The 21734-nt window shown below is 42.3% G+C and overlaps 1 protein-coding gene across 1 annotated transcript; it reads right to left on the reverse strand.

Moving 5' to 3' along the window:
- Positions 1–4675: 4675 nt before the first annotated feature.
- Positions 4676–20540, reverse strand: CCL28 (C-C motif chemokine ligand 28). Its single transcript, XM_040262445.1, has 3 exons — positions 20417–20540; positions 8419–8545; positions 4676–5388 (listed from the first exon to the last, which is right to left on the reverse strand). The coding sequence occupies exons 1-3, from the start codon at positions 20484–20486 to the stop codon at positions 5196–5198; spliced, it is 390 nt and encodes a 129-aa protein (XP_040118379.1). The 5' UTR covers positions 20487–20540; the 3' UTR covers positions 4676–5195.
- Positions 20541–21734: the final 1194 nt, after the last annotated feature.

Below are 21734 nucleotides of genomic sequence, written 5' to 3' on the forward strand. Positions count from 1 at the left end.
GAAAAACATCTATTTCTGCTTTATTGACTATGCCAAAGCCTTTGACTGTGTGGATCACAATAAACTGTGGAAAATTCTGAGAGAGATGGGAATACCAGACCACCTGACCTGCCTATTGAGAAATCTGTATGCAGGTCAAGAAGCAACAGTTAGAACTGGACATGGAACAACAGACTGGTTCCAAATAGGAAAAGGAGTACATTAAGGCTGTATATTGTCACCCTGCTTATTTAACTTCTATGCAGAGTACATCATGAGAAACGCTGGACTGGAAGAAACACAAGCTGGAATCAAGATTGCCAGGAGAAATATCAATAACCTCAGGTATGCAGATGACACCACCCTTATGGCAGAAAGTGAAGAGGAACTAAAAAGCCTCTTGATGAAAGTGAAAGAGAAGAGTGAAAAAGTTGGCTTACAGCTCAACATTCAGAAAATAAAGATCATGGCATCCGGTCCCATCACTTCATGGGAAATAGATGGGGAAACAGTGGAAACAGTGTCAGACTTTATTTTGGGGGGCTCTAAAATCAGTGCAGATGGTGATTGTAGCCATGAAATTAAAAGACGCTTACTTCTTGGAAGAAAAGTTATGACCAACCTAGATAGTATATTCAAATCAGAGACATTACTTTGCCGACTAAGGTCCGTCTAGTCAAGGCTATGGTTTTTCCAGTGGTCATGTATGGACATGAGAGTTGGACTGTGAAGAAAGCTGAGTGCCGAAGAATTGATGCTTTTGAACTGTGGTGTTGGAGAAGACTCTTGAGAGTCCCTTGGACTGCAAGGAGATCCAACCAATCCATTCTGAAGGAGATCAGCGCTGGGATTTCTTTGGAAGGAATGATGCTAAATCTGAAACTCCAGTACTTTGGCCACCTCATGTGAAGAGTTGACTCATTGGAAAAGACTCTGATGCTGGGAGGGATTGGGGGCAGGAGGAGAAGGGTATGACAGAGGATGAGATGGCTGGATGGTATCACTGACTCGATGGACGTGAGTCTGAGTGAACTCCGGGAGTTGGTGATGGACAGGCGTGCTGCAATCCATGGGGTCGCAAAGAGTGGGACATGACTGAGCGACTGAACTGAACTGAACGATAACCCTGTATGCGAGACAGCAAAAGAGACACAGATGTATAGAACAGTCTTTTGAACTCTGTGGGAGAGGGAGAGGGTAGGATGATTTGGGAGAATGGCATTGAAACATGTATAGTACCATATAAGAAATGAATCACCAGTCCAGGTTTGATGCAGGATACAGGATGCTCGGGGCTGTTGCACTGGTACAACCCAGAGGGATGGTACAGGGAGGGAGGAGGGAGGGGTTTCAGGATGGGGAACACATGTACACCCATGGCGGATTCATGTTGATGTATGGCGAAACCAATACAATATTGTAAAGTAATTAGCCTCCAATTAAAATAAATAAATTTAAATAAAAGAAAAAGTTTAAAAGAAGTTGCATCAAAGAAGCAGGTCTGGGAAGAGGGAGGACAGAGAAAGAGGATGTTATTGTTCATGATAAATTCTGCTGCACTTTTTTTTTATTTTTTACTACACACTTGCACTGCTTTAATAAAAATGTAATCTAAAAAAACCTTAGAGGGTTAACACAGGTGATCTATTCATAGTGCAGTATTGGTGACACAGTGGTGTTTTAATAAGCACATATGATACTCTGTCAAATGGAATTTCTTTAAGAAGCTGTTCTCCATTACGGAAAGTTTCATTTATTTGCACTGCAGTAAAATAAAAAATTTAAAACATAGCATAAAACTTACTGTCCTTATAGCTACAAAAAGTACGTAGAATTCTGGACCTGGACTGGAAGGGAAACAAAACTGAATACAGTTCAAGTTGACTGAGAGGATTAGACACCAATGTTTTCATTTTAGCTTTTCATTAATGTTGTTCATTATTTATTAATAGTATTATTCCCTATGTTATGATTAATTAGATCAATTAATTGACTTTTAAAGCTCTCAAGTTATTATTTTATTTTTTTTAATTTAATGTAACCTAGACAGCATATTAAAAAACAGACATTACTTTGCCAACAAAGGTCCATCTAGTCAAAGCTATGGTTTTTCCAATGGTCATGTATGGATGTGAGAGTTGGACTATAAAGAAAGCTGAGTGCCAAAGAATTGATGCTTTTGAACTATGGGTTGGAGAAGACTCTTGAGAGTCCCTTGGACTACAAGGAGATCAAACCAGTCAATCCAAAAGGAAATCAGTCCTGAGTATTCATTGGAAGGACTGATGCTGAAGCTGAAACTCCACTACTTTGGCCATCTGATGTGAAGAACTGACTCACTGGAAAAGACCTGATGTTGGGAAAGATTGAGGGCAGGAGGATAAGGGGACGACAGAGGATGAGATGGTTGGATGGCATCACCGACTCGATGGACATGAGTTTGAGTAAACTCTAGGAGTTGGTGATGCACAGGGAGGCCTGGCGTGCTGCAGTTCATGGGGTCACAGCGAGTCAGACACGACTGTGTGACTGAACTGAACTGAGATTTAATGTAATGTAAATTACATTACATTATTTAATTTTTAATTTACAATACATTAATTAATATTGTATTTACATTAAAATTTTAATGTAAAATTTTTAAAGTTTTTAGAACCTGAAACTTGAAGATGCTTGGATGATAGGACTATGGGATCAATAAAAAATCTTTAGTGCTATGGTCTGAATGTTTGTGTCTCCCCACTTGGGTTTGATCCCTGGGTTGGGAAGATCCCCTGGAGAAGGGAATGGAAACCCACTCCAGTATTCCTGCCTGGAGAATCCTAAGGACAGAGGAGCCTGGCGGGCTACAGTCCATGGGGTCACAAAGAGTTGGACACGACTGAGCGACTTAAAAAAAAACCTGTATGTTGAAATCTTAATCCCCAAAGAGGATGAAATTAGTAGGTGGTGTCTTTGGGATTCCTGCCCTGCAACAGTGAGTCCAGAGAGCTCCCAGTCCTCTCCACCAGGTGAGGACACGGAGAAGGAGGAGTCAGCAGTCTTCAGCTCAGCAGTCAGCCCACCCACCGAGACACTGTATCTGCCACACCACCATCCTGGACTTCCCCGCCTCCAGAACTGTGAGAAATAAATGTTTGCTGACTATAAGTCCCTCAGTCTGTGGTATTCTATTAAAGCCGGTGGAACAGCCTAAGCTATTTAGGAATCATTTTCCTCAGGATTACCCATTTTATCATATTATCATATTAAAAAGCATGATGGAATTGAGTGGGAAAAAGCCTGTATTTTTGGACAAATCTGTCTTTAAGTTGAAAAGAAGACACTAGTGAGGGAGATTTTGCAAAACCAAGGCCATGAACAGTGTGCAATTTCCTTCACTGCCTTAACTCAGTAAAATTTCCTTCACTGCCTTAACTCAGTAAAATTTCCTTCACTGTGCTTAACTCAACAAAATCAGGTTGAGGCACTTTCTAATTTATGAAGACGGTTTTTGCCAGGATCAGGGCCACCAAGGCCAGGAGCAACATGTCTTCATTCTAGACCCAGGGAAAACTGTCCGCAGGCATCCCTGGCCCTTTTGGAGCTCCAGATGCACAGATCTTTCCCTGCATTCCTCCTCCTCTGCTCACCTCCAGGTAGGTGCACACCTTCTAGGGTCCACTGCTGGGGCTGACGGGAGACCTGCAGACCTGGGGCTAAGGCTTATCCCTGCCACTTACCATGTGCCCTTGGGGAAGTCATTTTACCCCATAAGCCTCTGGTTTCCTTTAGAAATATCAATACAAAGCTCACTGATGCTAAATTGGTGTTCATGAGGAATATTAGATGGACTGTCGTTTGGTGATAGTTTAGCCTACATCAGGTTCAGCACCTCTGGGCAACGCCATTACCTGGGGGTGGCCCACTGGTAGAGCCAGACGCCTGACACTTGGCTGAGTGCACGCTCTGCTCCTGCCATCTGGTGGCTGTTTACGAAAACTACCTCCTATTCTACAGCCTGTGAGCAAGGAAGCCAAAAGATTAGCAGAGCCTTGGGGATGGACCCACAGGAGTGGTAAAGGTGTGTTAGGAATGAAAGGATGTAGGCTCCTTGTTTAGGAAACTGTGAAATCACCTCACCCATCTCTAGACCCCTGACTAGTCTGCTCCAACAATTGACTGTAGGAGGCAGGTGGCTCCCAGAACAAACCAGGCTTATTTTAATTTTTTTATTTTTTTTAGCATCTGAATTTGCCAATCCAAAGTCTTCTGTGTAAAAAATGAACTTCACTGTTCACAAACTCTAAATAGTGCACTAGGAAATATGCAAATTCACATAGGAAGAATTCTTACCAAAAATGCTAAATCTGAATGTGATCCTGAAACGTATTTAGTTACTCAATAGAGTCTTTGCGACCCCATGGACTGTAACCTGCCAGGCTTCTCTGTCCATGGGATTCTCTGGGCAAGAATACTGGAGTGGATTGCCATGGCCTTCTCCAGGGGATCTTCCCAAGATGGCAAAGAATCTGTCTGCAATGCAGGAAACCTGGGTTCAATCCCTGGGTCGAATATATATGTTCATATTTCATATATACATTCATATATTAGAATATAAACATATATATGATTGTGGAATATGAACATATATATTATATCATATAGATGATTAAACTGCTGCCTTTTTAGGCATAAAGCTGATGGCACGATTTTATAGAAAATGTCTTGACGGGTGTCAAGTTGAAACACTAAAAAAAATTTAGGAGTGAAGTGTCAAGATGTTTGTACTTGTTTTCAAAATGGTTCAGGAAAAAACTTATAACTTTGTATATATAATGTTTTATATATACATGTACAAGGAGAGAAGAGAGAGAAAAAACAAATATGGCAGAATATTAACAAGGATTAATCTAGGTAAAGGCATGCAGATGTTCGCAGTACCACTCTTTCAACTTCTTTGCAGATCTGGAAAATGCCATAGTAAAAAAGTTGGAGAAATTAGATCTGTATGCTGCTCCTCAAATATTATGTGAAGATAAGTATTCTCTTTTCACTTCATTTTTTCTGTTGAGTATATTATTGGCTACGTTTGCATCTGTGTGATTATCCCCTTGAAAAATATATTTTGTTTTGCTCTGTTGGCTCCCAGTAAGGAAGATTCACATGATATCTTTATAACCAGCCACGGCCAAGTTCACTCAGGACTCCTCTGTGTAGCGTCATCTGTGCCTCCTCTAATAGGGCGTTTTATGGCCATGCGCTTCCTGCCTTTCCCGATGCGGCCCTTTACTGTTCCTCCTCCCGTGGTGTCTCTTCTTACGGCAAATGTTGCCTTGAGTCTCTTTCTCGGCTGCTTGTTCTTTCATCCACTGCTTAATAACGTGATTGTGTGGGCTGACACAGACTCTTCTGCGCTTGACATGAAGGCTGCCAAGAAGGGAAGGAAAAATAAAATCACTGATCGACGGTACAAGTAGGTAAAAACTTAGTGACCTTGTAGGCAGTTCCCACTTTGGTACAGTGTATGTCTGCACACAGACTGAATCCTAAAGCTGAGGACCACAAGGATGAATCTTTACTACAGCACTGCCTGTGGTTCCTCAGACATCCAAAGAAAATATTTAAAGGAGCAGGAGAAGGAAATGGAGGAGGAGGAGGAGAAAGGAGATGGGGAGAGGTAGGAGGAGGGGGAAAGAAGAGGAGAAAAGCGGAAGAAGGGAGAGATGGAGGAAGAGAAACCACAGGAAAACAATTCTCTGTCCTGACTGCAAGCACCCAACCAAAAAACCAATGACTTCCTCATTGCCCACCTTAAACACATCCTCCTCCATGAGGTTTTTCTAGATCCTCTCAGCTAAACGCCTCTTTTTTTCTTTCACTCTCTGTGGCCCCCGGTTACCTGTCTTCTGGCACTTAGTTTTCTCCATCTTTTATCTGAGTAGTTGGTTCAGACTCTGTTCTTTTTCTGTGGTGTTATGTTCCTCGAAGGAAGAATAGTCTGGAAGTATCTTGAAAAGGCCTTGTTCACAGCAGGAATTCAGGAATTACTTGTAGATATGAAGTGAAAATTGTTCAAAAATAAGGACGATCTGGTTTTGTTTCAACAAAACAATCTTACTATAATATAGATTTATACCATGTCTCAGAATTTGTTCTTGTGTTCATTTTTCTATTATGAAATGTTGACAATGGCGTAGGAGAATCCTAGAATACCATTCACAATTTCTGGTAACTCAAATAATTTCTTATTACAAAAGACATGGCTTTTAATTCCCCATCAGGTGCCATACAGCTCTTATTAATTGTTGAAAATCCTGCTGGCTATACATATACAATATTTCTGTGTCTGGATAAATGGAAACACCTCACCCTTCTCTTCAGGAGGTGGGGATATATTTTATATATTTTATATATATATATATATACACCAGGTGGGGATAGAGATAAGGCTGCCATTCCTCCGGATGACCCAAGAGGAAGCATCAGCTAATATGGGGACTTCTGAAATGGGAGGAAAAGTTGGGAAAGGCTTGAATGCACTTGAGCATAATAAAGCCAGCATGTGGGATTATTAACTTAAAAGAAGTGAGGCATCTTAATAGGAGGATAACACAGTCTCTAACTGTATTAGATTGAGAGGTCTTCAAAAGAAAAGCTAATTCTCCCTATGGCCCATTGGCTTGCCTTAAGCTATTACAGAAGAAAACTGGGCTATAGCACCAATGTGGAGAACAAACAAGTCAACAAACAAGAAAGAGTTGAAGTTCCTACCCTTTCCAAAGGAATAAATTCTCTCCTTACCCTGTGGTGTCAGCAAGAATCTGAGCAGACACTCAGAGGAGAAGGACCCCCACTGACAGCCAGATACGCCCATTGGCTGCAAGGGAGAGAACTAGGACTCAAAGACAGCATTGCCTGGGGAGTGAGGAGTCCCAGGCAGGGGCATTGGCTCTGGGGCTACAGGAGAGACCCAGATGGGGGAATGCAGATGGAGGATCCAAGGAGGAGGAAGGCACGGGAACACAAGCAACACCTGCCATGTGGGATTTCAAAGGCCTGCTCAATGGGGCCTCAAACCCTCAATGTAATACAAGCAGAAAAATCAGCTGCCAGAACATAGTGCCCTAACCCAAGATGTTCTGATGTTTTAAAACCCTTAAGTTTAAAGACTGCTTAAACCTACACTTGCATCACACGTGTCTCCATCAGGAGAAGGGGGTAGCCTTTTTCACACTCCCTGCCCTCCTCCAACTCCATAATATTCCGGTGGGCACTGAGCCACTCCGTTGTGAATTTCTAGGTGAAGAGTTTGATGCTAAGAAACCATTAGGCTGATCTCTCGATTTTTTCTTTTTTTACACATAAGAGTAGCTTGTGATGGTCCAGTGGATTTTGAAGGAAGGCCCTGCCATAGATTATAACTATAATTGATCCCTAAAATTTTATTTCTTTGCCCATTTCTCTAAGCACAACAGCCTTTCAACAACCATTTTTGAAAAAATACTCAAGCCTCCCAAACAACTTTATTTAATAATCCTAAATTTTCTTCCTAACAGATAATGTCTATATGATTCAAGAAGACTCAGCCCCCTTCCCAAGATATACAGCTTTGTGTTTTGTTTATGTGTAGAAAGAGTTAGAAACTCTTTAATGAAGTTACTATAGAGAAATTTTAAACAAGCAAACTGCTGTCTCAGACATCAGATATTACAAGTGATTGTGTTACAGGTGTGAAAAGAAAGGACCTATTTCTAGGCAGAAAAGGACAATGAAATAAATTTAGTGTGTTCACTGTGAGTTAAGTTGTATTAGTTAATTGAGATTAATAATGCATTTTATTTCAGAGTCGCAATTTCAACGCTTGCAATGTTTTCTGCATCTAAAACACTTATCTCAACAACATAGTTAAGGGACTACATTTTGGATAAGTAAAAACATGTTCTGTAGTAAAACAATTTAGAAACAGAGAACATTTAACTTTATATGTTGACTGTAAGGAAACACAAAGCAGATGACTTATCATGTAATCATGTAACTTATGATTACAAAATAAGACATAGTCCAATTTCATCTTACTTGAGACCAAGTCATAACCACTCTGTATCTTTCAGCTGTCTTGTCAGCACAGAGGTGTCAGATTTTCATTTGTTTTTTTTTTCATTTTAATATTTTCCCCACTCAGAACGTCCCTCGTTTGGCTGAGGAAAGTCATGCACATTGTCTGGTGACTAAAAGCATTTCACCTTCTCTGCATCACTGCAGAGCAGGGTGCGGAGGGCTAACGTGAGGCTCTGGACATCCTGGTACTGAGAGAGTGTGCATTAACACCACTCTCCCCTCTCTTGTTCAAATAACGATCTGTATGTTGGGTAGCAGGCAGAGTCTCCCCAGCCTATGGCTCACTGGTGGAGAAATGGTCATTCTGCAAGTTTAGCCCTCCTGCCAAAGAGTACTCACATGACAGCGGCCAAGTCACAATCCCCGTCAGCTCTCTGGATGCGACATGTCGTCACTCTTTCCAGAATTCTTCTGGAAATATGATGTGAAACCTCAGTGCAGCAGCTGGAGGCAATGGGAAGTATCGCTAAAAGAGAAAAGAAAGAAATGTGAATCCTGTGGTTTATAGAATACATGTTGTTCAGTCACTAACTCAGGTCCAACTCTCAGGTCCAACTCTTTGCAACCACCATGGACTGCAGCATGCCAAGCTTCCCTGTCCTTCACCATCTCTCGGAGTTTGCTCAAACTCACGTCCATTGAGACGGTGATGCCATCCAATCGTCTCATCCTCTGTCGTCCCCTTCTACTGCCTTCAGTCTTTCCCAGCATCAGGGTCTTTTCCAATGAGTCAGTTCTTCGCATCAGGTGGCCAAAGTAGTGGAGTTTCAGCTTCAGCATCAGTCCTTCCAATGAATAGTCAGGACTGATTTCCTTTAGGATTGATTGGTTGGATCTCCTTGAGGTCCAAGGGACTCTCAAGACTCTTCTTCAGCACCACAATTTGAAAACATCAGTTCTTCGGTGCTCAGCCTTCTTTATGGTCCAACTCACATCTGTTGATCACTATCATAGCTTTTCCTATGGTTTTACCATAGGAAAAACCATAGTTTTGACTATATGGACCTTTGTTAGCAAAGTAGTGTCTCTACTTTTCCAAGAAAATAAAATCTGCCACTGTTTCTGCTTTTTCCCCACCTATAGAACACTGGCCTGGCTTTATCTTGGAGAGTCCAGTGAAACAGAATGTTAACCTGCTTGAATGAGGGGCAATCATTTACTGGGGGCTTTGTGCATGCAGACCACAGAGCAGGACTTGCCTCTACCTTCCAGAACTCACACTGTATTTTGGGGAGATAAAACTAAGCACAAGCAATGACATACAGCAAGGGAAGATGTGGGCAGTGGGGCTGCGACCAGACTTGATTAAAGAAGCAAGATTGATAGAGTGTCCCCAAAACTCAGAGGGGACCAACCACATGCCTCTGGAGCAGGTTTGAAATTAACTGCCCAGGAAGGACTTAACTGAATCTTTGAGGATTTGGAGGGATGGCAAAAATGGAGAAGACTTGTCCAGGCTAAAGGAAGTACATGGTCAAGAGTTCTGAGATAAGAAAGCATAGGGCACACCAAGGGAATACAGAAAAATAGATCTCTTTGCCTGCACTAAGCTGCTGGGAAGCTGATTGATGAGCGATATGGTTCAAAAGATGGACTGACATCACACCATTGATGCCTTGAATGTTAGTCTAAGGAGGTTTATCTTTTTTGAAATAGAGACCATTAAAGATCGAGAAAAGAGAAGGGTTTTAGAAAAACTTGTCTTGCAGTGATAAGCAAGTAGAAATAAGTACGGTGTGATTAGGGCAGGAAGTCAAGTTAGGAGAAGCTTATGTGACCCAGATAAAAGGAGAAAAGGGCAACACAAATAATGAAAGGAAACTAGTCCCCTACTAAAATGTGTATCCGCAAATTCCTCCATGCTACCTGCACACAGTAGCCTATGCTCCGCATTCCTCCAAGTGGGTAATGCATTTCTTCAAAAGTTAGAAATTATGGTCAACGGTGGCTGCAGGTGGCAGTCTTATAGTAACAGACAGAAGTTAGCACCTAAATTAGGATTAAAAGAAATGATTAAAACCCCTCAGTGGTGTCAGCTCTAAGCCACAGAAGTTTCTGATCCTGGGACAAGAAGAGATTATTAGTGAAAGAAACCAGGTTTAAAAAGCCATATATGGTATGATCCCATGTATATAAAATGTCCATAGACAAATCCATAAAGACATAAAGCAGATTAGTGTTTGCCAGGGGTGGGGGTAGGAGAGGATGGGGAATGACTGCTAACAGATACAAGGTCTCTTTAACGGGTGATGAAACAGGCTGAAATTAGATAGCAGTAATAGTTGTACAATTCTATGAATATACTAAAAATCACTGAATTGTACATCTTCTTTGTTCATTTTTGTTTTTGTTTTGGCTGTGCCTTACAGCTTACAGGATCTCAGTTCTCCCGCCAGGAACTGAACCCAGACCAAGGCAGGGGCCCTGAATCCTAACCACTAGGCCATTGGTGAACTCTCTACATTAAATGTCATTTTTTCTTGGCCACTCTGAACTGTGAAGCAAGGCCCATGAGAGTAAAGCACTGAATCCTAACCACTGGACTGTCAAGGAATTCCCTATTTCAAATTTTTTTAAGGGCAGTGGAAGAACAGAACACTGCTTCTCCTCACATTTATTAATGTATTGATTTCCTGAAACTAATAGTTCCTTTCTTTAGCTACACTCTGTTGCTATTCTCCAACTAAAGTTGTTTTAATACGCCAAATAAGGTTTTGGGCTTATTCATGTAACTATCCATTCATTCACCCATCTTACTATATAAAAATTATTATGTGAATTCTTATAAATGAAATACTATCTATAGCTATGTCTACAAGTTCTTTTATATTGAATCACTATGTTAGACCCTGGGAGTAGAAAAATGAACAGTTACTGTTACACAGAACCCTCTATTAGTTGTCACTGACTCTTTGTGATCCCATGGATATAGCCCACCAGGCTCCTCTATCCATGGGATTCTCCAGGCAAGAATACTGGAGTGGGCAGCCATTCCCTTCTCCAGGGAATCTTCCTAACCCAGGGATTGAACCTGGGCCTCCCACATTGTAGGCAGATTCTTTAGCATTGAGCCACCAGGGCAGCCCCATTGTGACCCAGGCAACTATAAAATCTGAAATGGACTTTCAAAAGCTATGTGGGAATTAAGAATCATAGGTGAACTTATGTGTTTAAAGAATTCGAGTTATCTGAATGCTGACATCAATTAAAAGCACAGTTTTAACCCAGAGAAGCACCCGGGACCTATATGTACTTAATAAACTGGATGACATTTCTCAGATATAAAAGATGGGCTCACCTGGAGATCACTTAACCTATCAGATTAACTATCAAAAGATAAGAGGCAGGCAAGCATATTTGGTGTTCATAGATGTGACTGGTGCCCTAGTGAGGCACCTGGAAATACAATAGGCCAAGAAAGACAGAATCCTTTGAAGAGTACACAAGGTAGGCAATGAAGCTTGTGGGATGATTAGGACTAGGGCTTAGGTAAGATTCTTGTAGATAACATCACGCCCCCAGAGGTTTTCTCATGCATCTTCCTGTTGGAATATTTCCATTTTTAAAGAACAATCCATGCTTCCCTAGTGGTTCAGTGATTAAGAAACTGCCTTGCAATGCAGGGGACACTGGTTTGGTTCGATCCCTGGTTATGGGAAAATCCCATGGTGCCAATAGAGCATCTAAGCCCAACAGCCATAACTACTGAATCAGTACTCCAGAGCCTTGGAGCCATGCTCCACAACAAGAGGCCAGCACACCACAGCTAGAGAGAAGCCCCGGCTCATCAGAACTGCCTGCACACAACAATGAAAACCCAGCGCAGCCCCCCAAAAAGAACCATCGGGAATGTCCTCTGATTTCAATAACTAATATAACTATAAAAATATTTTTATTTTTGCATTTTTATAGTTTTGCATTTATGCTCATAAATAAGATTAGTCTATATTTTAATCTGAAGTCATCCTTGAATGTTTTAAGTATTAACATTACATTAATCACCAACAATGCATCAGTCAGCTTTCTCTATTTTTCTATTATTTGGAAAAGTTTGTGTAAGACAAGAATTGCCTGTTCTTTCACTGTTTGGTAAAACCTCTAAAACCAGCTAGGCCTGGTGTCTATCTGAAGAAAAGATGTTTAACTCTGACTCAGTTTCCTTAACAGTTACGTGCTTATTTAGATTTTCTATAACCTCAATTTTGATAGCTTTCTAAGAAATTGTCCATTTCATCTACAATTTTTAATATTTTGTCCCTGAAAGAATTCAGAACACATGACCCCAAAGTATTCCATTCTGGTATGTTGATTATTTTAAGTTAAAGTCAGAAAAACAGCAGATGCAAAAAGGGCACTCTGACCTTCCTAAAAGCAAGATACAAAACTTCCAAGTAAAAGGTACTCTCCCTGCACCTGGGGAAGAAAGAAGTTTTTAGCATTTTACAACCTTCTGGGTGAAATGAGATGGTGTCTCCATGAGACATGAAGTTGCAGCCAAGGAGAATCTGTACAAACTTTATTAAACTAACCCTTATCTTCCTCATCGCTTTCCCATGCTTAACTGCCTTAGTTCAAGTTCCTTTGTTTTCTCACATTTCACAAATTACCACTTTGTCCAACTTTATGTGAAAGCCATAACTCAAACTGCTTCTTTGAGTCTTCATTTCCTTGTGAAGACATCCATTAAATAAATTTGTATGCTTTTTTCTTATTAATCTGTCTTTTGTTATAGGGGTCCTAGTAAAGAACCTAGAAGGATGGAAGGAAAGTTGTTTCTTCCTCTCCCGTACATTACACCATTATCTGTAGTTAAGAGTTCTCTTTCCATTATATAGTGTTTTGAATAGGCAGCTCCTGTGCAAAGAAGGCGATGGCACCCCACTCCAGTACTCTTGCCTGGAAAATCCCATGGACGGAAAAGCCTGGTAGGCTACAGTCCATGGGATTGGGAAGAGTTGGACACGACTGAGCGACCTCACTTTCATTTTCACTTTCATGCATTGGAGAAGGAAATGGCAACCCACTCCAGTGTTCTTGCCTGGAGAATCCCAGGGACGGGGGAGCCTGGTGGGCTGCCGTCTATTGGGTCTCACAGAGTCGGACATGACTGAAGCGACTTAGCAGCAGCAGCAGCAGCAGTGCAAACTAACTGCTTAAAAACTTTGATCTAAATAATAAAGATAATTTATTTGTAAATTTACAAATACGATTTGCTTGGAAACTAAAAAAAAATACATTCAACTCATAGGCTAAATGCAAATCACAAAATATTAATTCTGGAAAATAATGGAAATGGTATTTATTATCATGGGTGGGACAGAGCTAAGTCTAACATAAGTGCATTTATTTAAAACACAAACAGGATAAAATAATTGGGTGTCAACCATAAATTGGCACCTGCCATGGGTGCTTGCCATCTATCTCTACAAGAATTAAATCCTGTTGGGCTGCAGCTGCTGACCTCCAACACCCCCTGAAGGAGTTCAGGGTGGAGAGCAGAAACGAGGGACTTAGCTCAAGGAAACTGGCAGGACTGGTCTTAAGATAAATATTCTCAGGAGCTGATTTTATGAGTGCAATTCTTGTAGATCCTCATATCTTGAAAGGCACTAAAATTCTTCACGGTGACGATTGTTTCTAATGTCTAGCATTAGTTGCAGGAGCCCAGCAGAAACTTTCTACAAAAACCACGTACTTGATTGCATGTAGGAGAAAGCGATGGCGCCCCACTCCAGTGCTCTTGCCTGGAAAACCCCATGGACGGAGGAGCCTGGTGGGCTGCAGTCCACGGGGTCGCGAAGAGTGGGACACAACTGGGCGACTCACTTTCACTTTTCACTTTCATGCATTGGAGAAGGAAATGACAACCCACTCCAGTGTTCTTGCCTGGAGAATCCCAGGGACGGGGGAGCCTGGCGGGCTGCCGTCTATGGGGTCGCACAGAGTCGGACACGACTGAAGTGACTTAACAGCAGCAGCAGTCCGCCTTTACCAAAATCACATACATACTCTCTTTCCCCCTACCTCTTTGGAACAGTTTCTCAGAGCCATCTGAGGTGCTGTCTCCCAGGGTACAATCCTCATATAATCCACATAAAACTTAACTGACAACTCTCACGTTGTGCATTTTCTGTAGTTGACAAGTGTTCCACTCATGTCCCTAGAAAAGGAAAATCAGAAGAAAAACTAAAACAAAAATGGGAAAAAGACACAAGCAGAACGGTGTCCCAGCCTTGACGGCTGTCCCAGCACACGTATCTGTAGGCGAGGGCGCCACGGGTCTGGAGACGGTGCTGGAGCGGGGGCCGCAGCTCAGGGAAGGGGAGGAGCGCGGAGCGACAGCCCTGGGCAGCGGGTGGTGCTTGCAGCTTGTCTGGCCCACGTCTGGCCGCTTTTCCGGCCTCTGCGCCGGCGCAACCTCCTGGGCGGCTTTCTTTCTCAGCCCGCGTTTGGTGCCCGGGCACAGGGAGAGCACTGGCAGCGGAGCCCTGGCCCAGGATAACAAGGACTGCGCCTGGAGGAGGGTGGCTTCCTGCGACCGGCGAGGCTACTCACAGGCCCACGGACGCCCGGCAGCGCGAGCCTGCCCCTCCGCCGCCAACCCCGGGGACCTCAAGCACCTGCGCCCTCCGCCGGGACTTCGCCGCCTCTGCCCCGCTGCTCCAGGTGACGCAGTTGGGCGTCCCGGGCAGCCCTTCCTGGAGCTGAAGGGGAAAGCAGATGTGTTGGGCATATCTTTCCCACCTCCGTTAGTTTTTTTGGTTGCTTATCTACCCGTTTCTGATGCACGTATGTTAAAAAAAAAAAATAATCTTAAACTTAAATTAAATTAAATTAAAATCTTAAATTGTGTCAGGTTTGGGGTTTTTTGTTTGTTTCGACAGTCTCTTTTTACAAGACATCGCTTGGGTTCAAATGAAAACGAATACTCTCCTCGTCGGGGTCCGCATCTCACTTAACCATCATTTACCATTACCCAAGCCAGAAACGTGTGTGTCATTCCCTCTTCCTGCAATCCACAGCCAGTCACAAACACCTGTAAATTTTACTCCCTGGACGTTTCTTAGATTTGTCTCCCTGCTTTTCGTCCCTGTTATCACTGCCCAAGTTCCAGACCTCATCAGTTTGAACTACTGAGGATCCCAGTTACCTCCTTGCTCCCAGTCTTGCCCTTTCCCCCCATGGATCTGAGGTCTTATGGTACCATGTGCTTTTCTGGCTTTATATATTTTATATATGTATACAATTTGGGGTTTATATGACTATGCCTTTTGACTGTGAACTCCCTCAGCATATCTTTATGCCCACACCACATAGCACAGTGCCTGGCATTAGTGCTTTTCCTTTTTTAAATAATAAGTTTTTGGTCAAGGTCTTATGTCCCAAGTGTCCTAAAACTGAACAGTGCTTTTTCAAAAACATACCATCCTCCCACCCTCAAGTAATTAGGGGTTAATTCAATATGATAAATCACTTGTATTCTATTTAATATTTTAAAGATGATGTTATTAGCATCTCATTAAAAGCATTATCTTGTATTATAGTGTTATTGCCAATGTTCCTGTTGGTTTGGGGTTATCATCATTGTTTCCAGTATTAAGTGTCAGAGAGTTGAATGGTTAATTTGCTACAAATGTCTGTCTGATTTGACTGTATGTCTGTGATCCAATTTTGGTCACTAAGAGAAGGCTTTAAATATTTCCTTACTCAAGACTTTTTAAGACCAACAGTAAAACACTGCAGATTCGTGATATAACAATTAGATTCTGAGCTTTAAGGATTCTGTTACTGTAGAGAGGTGACCCAGCTTCCTCTCTTACTTACATGTATGGCTACTCAAAGTGTGGTTCTCAGAGCTGTGGTATGGTGTCCCTTGGGGGCTTATTAGAAATGCAGTTTGGAAAACACCAATACAAATAACACTTTAGAGAACACAGTAGAATGGAAATAGAGCAAAGGTACATGCCATTGTTAGAGAAATATTCTCAGGATAAAGCTGAAAATGATAAGAAAGATTCACTTGGCTTTTGTCAGTATCTCAGGTCTGCAAGTACAATTTAAAAATGGCAATAGGTATAAAATTTTTTAAAGTGAAAAAAACCAGAATGACAGCAGTTGAATGTTCCAAGTATAGTTGGTCGGGGACACACTTCCCCTTCTAGTGAATTTCATACTTTAATGGAGCCATGTCATACTTCGAATACCTACAAACAAAGGTGTCCACTGCACACCACATAGGCATGAAGGACTCACTAAGCCATGATGCATGAAACTGCTGTGTCCAAATAAAGTCCTCCCAGATGCTTCTTGGAGCCCTGAGATAATGTTTGTGTAACAGGACACGACTTGGTGACTGAACAACAACAAATATATATATGGGGTCTATGCCTGGTTTATGTTTATACATCAAGTGATGTAGTAAAATAATTTAAATGTCATCATTAAGAATAAAGAGAATTTTTTTCTTTAAAGGAGTCCATATATGACTGAAATTTGAGACAGTTGCTACTGTATTATAAGAAGTCACTCTGCTTCTCTAGACATAGAAAAGAACACTAAAAAAAAAAAAAAAAAACAAATATGAGGGAAGTTTAAGAGGGAGGAGACATATGTATGCCTATGGCTGATCTATGCTAATGTATGGCAGAAACCATCACAACATTGTAAAGTAATTATCCTCCAACTAAAAATTAAATTAAATTAAAAACAGAACAAAACACACTGAAGGGCAAACTTGAAGAGAAACCAAAGGTTACTGGGCATGTTAACTGGGCATGTTATGTCTGGCCTCTTGGGGACCACTCCTGGTGAAATGGAGAGTCCCAGTTTACAAGCACAGATGTATATTCTTGGCAACTGTCTGTAGTGAATCTGCTATAACTGAAACAAACAAAAGATAAAGTTTTCTTTCAGGATTCAAGCAGCAAGCCCCTAGCATGTATCTCTAATCAGGAGCCATCCTACTCTGAGAAGGCTGATTATCAGAAGAAACCTGAAGAATGCCAATTTGGGACTCAATGAAGCAAAATCCCCCAACTTGTATCTGCTGGACAAAGTGGACATTTAGTCTTTAATGTAAAATAAAAACAGAAAGACCCACAAACCCTGGATTGTGGCTTTAAAGAATCTGGCTTTTGGCCACTGAATAATAGACATTTTTATGGAGTCAGAATTGATTTCTGGGAATTGGCAGCCATGTCATTGGAGGTGGAGTATTGCTCTATCTTTGGGTAGAATCCAAGGCTTTTAATTATGGGTAAGTCAACCGCTTCCTGATTTATACAGAACATTTGGGGAATGCCAGTTACTAAGCCATCACATCAAGATGGCCACTGTAGGCACCATTAAGATAATGGAACATTTAATGTCTTACAAAACAAAGCATATTTTTCAAGTCTCAGACTGGCACAGGCCACTTCCTTATTTCCCCAAGCCCCAGACAATGGCCGTAGTCAGTGTTCACCTCCCTCCCTCCCATCCTGACCTTCCTCCCAGCCTACATTCCTTACAACCTCCACAGGGCACTTGAGACACACAGACCCTTGGATGGAAGCTTCCTACAGAAAGCACTGGACAGTGACCGCAGTCATGAAATTAAGACGCTTGCTCCTTGGAAGAAAAGCTATGAAAAAACTAGACAGCGTATTAAAAAGCAGAGACATCTTTTTGCCGACAAAGGTACGTCTAATCAAAGCTACGATTTTTCTAGTAGTCATGTATGGATGAAAGAGTTGGACCATAAAGAAGGCTGAGTGCCGAAGAATTGATGCTTTCGAACTGTGGTGTTGGAGAAGACTTTTGAGAGTCCTTTGGACTTCAAGGAAATCTAACCAGTCAATCCTAAAGAAAATCAATCCTGAATATTCACCAGAAGGACTGATGCTGAAGCTGAAGCTCTAATACTTTGGCCATGTGATATGAAGAACTGACTCATTGGAAAAGACCCTGATGCTGGGAAAGACTGAAGGTGGGAGGAGAAGGGGATGACAGAGGATGAGATGGTTGAATGGCATCATCCACTCTATGGACATGAGTTTGAGCAAGTTCCAGGAGATGGTGAAGGACAGGGAGACCTGGCATGCTGCAGTTCATGGGGTTGCAGAGTCAGACACAACTTAGCAACTGAACAACAATATATATTGGGATGCACTTTTAAGGTTAACTTAATATTAATACATGTCCCACCAAAAAAAGGAAGGTACATCACTTATTTCTAAATGGCAGAAACTTGGAGCTTCTCAGACAATGTGATTTTCCTGTGACCCAAACTGCTGTGGGCTTCCCTGGCAGTTCAGATGGTAAAGAGCCTGCCTGCAATGTGAGAGACTCAGGTTCAATCCCTGGGTCAGGAATATCCCCTGGAGAAGGAAATGGCGACAAACTCCAGTATTCTTGCCTGGAAAATCCCATGGATGGAGAAACCTGGTGGGGTACAGTCCATGGGGTGGCAAAGAGTTGGACACGACTGAGTGACTAACACACAAACCGCCTTAGGAGAAGCCCTGAGACTAACTCAGAGCATTAGAGTCACATCTCCTCAGCTCTTTCTTATCATCATCAACTGTTCCTTTTCAAACACCTCGGTGGTTTGTTGTGCCACCCTCTTTGCCAGAACTCATTCCCAAGCAGACGTTGGCCTTGGGTCTGGCAGGGCTTTCCTCATCACCCTGCCTCCTCCACCTGCCCTTCCTCTCCTGGAGGAATGCTGCTGCTGCCTCCGCCACAGGGAAGGCTAGAAACAGGCCAAGAAGCTGATGGGGGAGACATATATACTTTTATTTCAAAGCTTCATATGAAAAAAAAAAATCATATTGCCAATACTAGGAATGAAGCCTTAGCTGGTAGACTTTTGGGAAACAATGGATCTGAGTCCTAAAATCTCAATGGTGAAAATTTTCTGAAAAATTTACAGGAACATAAAATGAAAAACTTTTTGCCTTGATAAAATGGAAGGACAGAGATGAAGAACTGTGCTCATTAGTAAAGCTCTGCACATTGAGGTGCTATATTGGGAGTCCCTAAGCAAATGCCTACAGGAGCCAAGCAGTTAATAGGATGTTAATAGCCAAGCAGTTAATAGGATGTCCTTCTCTCTGTCCAGAGAAGGACAGAGGCTAGTCTGCTTTAGCAATTGTTTTTTTTTAGCTTTTTATATTGTATTGGGGTATAGCTGATTAACAAGCAATGTTGTGATAGTTTCAGGTGAATGGCAAAGGGCTAGTATGCTCTATTCATTCTTGCCAGAGAAAGTGGAACCAGTGTTGCCAGACCTGATTTTTCAGGAGAAGCCCTAAAATCCAGTTTGTATGTGTGTACACACAGCTATGTGTATGTGAAACCTGTCAATTTAAAATGTTGCCTGAAGTTTTCAAAAAGCAGACCAAACAAAATTTACATTTTACCTCTGTTCTGAACTTAGAGAATCTATTCAGGGTAAAGTTTCAGAAAAGAAGACAGTGGAAAAGAGTCAAATCAGTCAAGTATTAAATACCTATATTTAGAGTTTCCTAAATACAGTAGAAAAGATTACCTCCGGTCCAAACACAGTTATAATCTTTATATGAGTGAGTGAGTGAAGTCACTCAGTTGTGTCTGACTCTTTGCGACCCTGAGGACTGTACCTGACCAGGCTCCTCCATCCATGGGATTCTCCAGGCAAGAGTACTGGAGTGGGTTGCCATTTCCTTCTCCAGGGGATCTTCCCAATCCAGGGATCAAACCCAGGTCTCCCACATTGCAGGCAGATGCTTTAGCCTCTGAGCCACCAGGGAAGCCCATAATCTTCATATAGATGCCAGCAACTCAAAATAGAAGTTCTCTCTGATATAATTTGTATGGTTCAGTCTCCTTTATCCTGAGTCCCTTTTGTAAGATCAGACTGAAGTTTTGGTTTTCAGTATCCACAGGGCTGACTTTGGTATGAAAGCTTGCAACTTGCCAAACCCTAAACCAGAGGTCAAGCCTATCTTTCTTCCAGGAATGTGCACACTTGTATTCAGTCTAGTAGTCAGAGTGAGGGGGCAAAAGCTGAAGACAAAAGCCTTTAATAGGCTCTCCTTCAGTCTCTATTGGAGGATTTTCTAAGATAGTATCATCAAAAAAAGGAAGCACTGCTCAAAATTGCACAGATGGCTAATTACTGATATTCCTGTTCAAATGAGGTTCCTTTCTGGAATTGCCTCTTGGAGGTGAGGGATTGAAATGTATGCCATTCTCATGTAGATAACTGGAAATTCCTGCTCTTAACTGCTGGCGGTACCTCACTCCTTCCAGCTCCATCTTGGAAGGGAGCCCCCTCCTTCCATTGGAGGCTGAGATAGCCGGACCCCCCACTCACCTTCTGAGGGGCGAAAAGCCACACAGGCAGCCAAAGCCAGGAGGGCGAGTCCTGTCTGCTGCATTCCCATTTGTCTCAGAGCACAACAGCAGCGGAGGCGAGGCTGTAAGATCAGGAAATGAGGCTAAAAGTGTCCTTGGGTGCAGAGAAATAGCGTGGAGGAAAGCAAGCCAGAAAGCCCCGCCCTGGGAGGTGCCAGGGTACCTCTTTCTCATGTTTCTTTCCTTGAAACTGGGCTCTTTCTCAGGACCAGAGCTGTTTGCAACCACCTGGGGATCAGGCAATGTCAGTGGTGATCTGCCATCTGGTGAGGTTCTTGTGAATTTGGAGGTGTGCGCTAGAATTCAGGGACAATTAAAAAATACCTGCCTACATGAATTCCTGCACAGAGTTATAAATCAGAATTTTGGAGCAGAGGCCCAGTATTTCGAGCCTTAAGAAATGCTCATAGGTGATTCTGAAGGACACCCTTTATTGAGAACCGCTGCATAAAGGAATCAGGGTTTTTAAGTAGCTTGTTGAAACTGAGCTTCTAGGGACAAAGGTGGAAAGTCATAAAAAGCATTATCTGGTGGAAAGATGGGAAAATTCAACTCCACTTTGGTCTTGGTTGGCAGCCAAAGTGTTTCCAGTGAGGCTGCTAGCTTATTTAGGAGAAAGGTAATATGACAGGTAGAGGGGCTATGCTTGGTTAAAAAAAAAAAGAGCCCCAGCACAGGTGTGAGCAGCCAGGAGGAGGTATGGGGCGGGTTCTAGTCCAGCTTTGTCATTAATCAGCTTTGTGAATAAAACTATAGGGTAAACTGAGAGTGTTGGGTTCTGCTCTCACCTTTTCTACTAACTGGTTGGATAACTTCAGCAAATGTTCTTAACCTTTGTGTAAGTAAGAAATCCACTGGATGATCTCTGAAGTCCTGTCGTGCTTCCTCTGACTGTACTGTGTCATGCAGTAGGCCCCCTTTTTTAATTAAAAATATTTATTTATTTGGCTGTGCTGGGTCTTAGTTATGGCAAATGAGATATAGGTCCCTGATTTGGGATCGAACCTGGGCCCCCTGAATTTGAAATACGCTAGTCCAAATTCACACAAGCTACAAGTATAAAATATACATACAAAGTGTTAGCGGCTTAGTTGTGTCTGACTCTTCGTGACCCTATGGACTATAGCCCACCAGGTTCCTCTGTCCATGGGATTCTCCAGGTAAGATTACTGGAGTGGGTTTCCATTCCCTTCTCCAGGGGATCTTCCAGACCCAGGGACTGAACCAGGTCTTTTGCATTCCAGGCAGATTCTTTACAATCTGAGCCACCAGGGAAC

This window comes from Oryx dammah, unplaced genomic scaffold (genome assembly GCF_014754425.2).
Source record: "Oryx dammah isolate SB20612 unplaced genomic scaffold, SCBI_Odam_1.1 HiC_scaffold_20, whole genome shotgun sequence".
Taxonomy (NCBI): Eukaryota; Metazoa; Chordata; class Mammalia; order Artiodactyla; family Bovidae; genus Oryx; species Oryx dammah.

Bases quoted from the DNA above. Each gene is read 5' to 3' on its own strand.
- CCL28 (XM_040262445.1), bottom strand. From the start codon at position 20,486: ATGGGAATGCAGCAGACAGGACTCGCCCTCCTGGCTTTGGCTGCCTGT. The intron at 8,546-20,416 runs GTGAGTGGGGGG...TTTCTCTTTTAG, and splicing joins GGCTTTTCGCCCCTCAGAAG to CGATACTTCCCATTGCCTCC. The intron at 5,389-8,418 runs GTGAGTACTCTT...CCTTCTTGGCAG, and splicing joins TGTGACTTGGCCGCTGTCAT to CCTTCATGTCAAGCGCAGAA.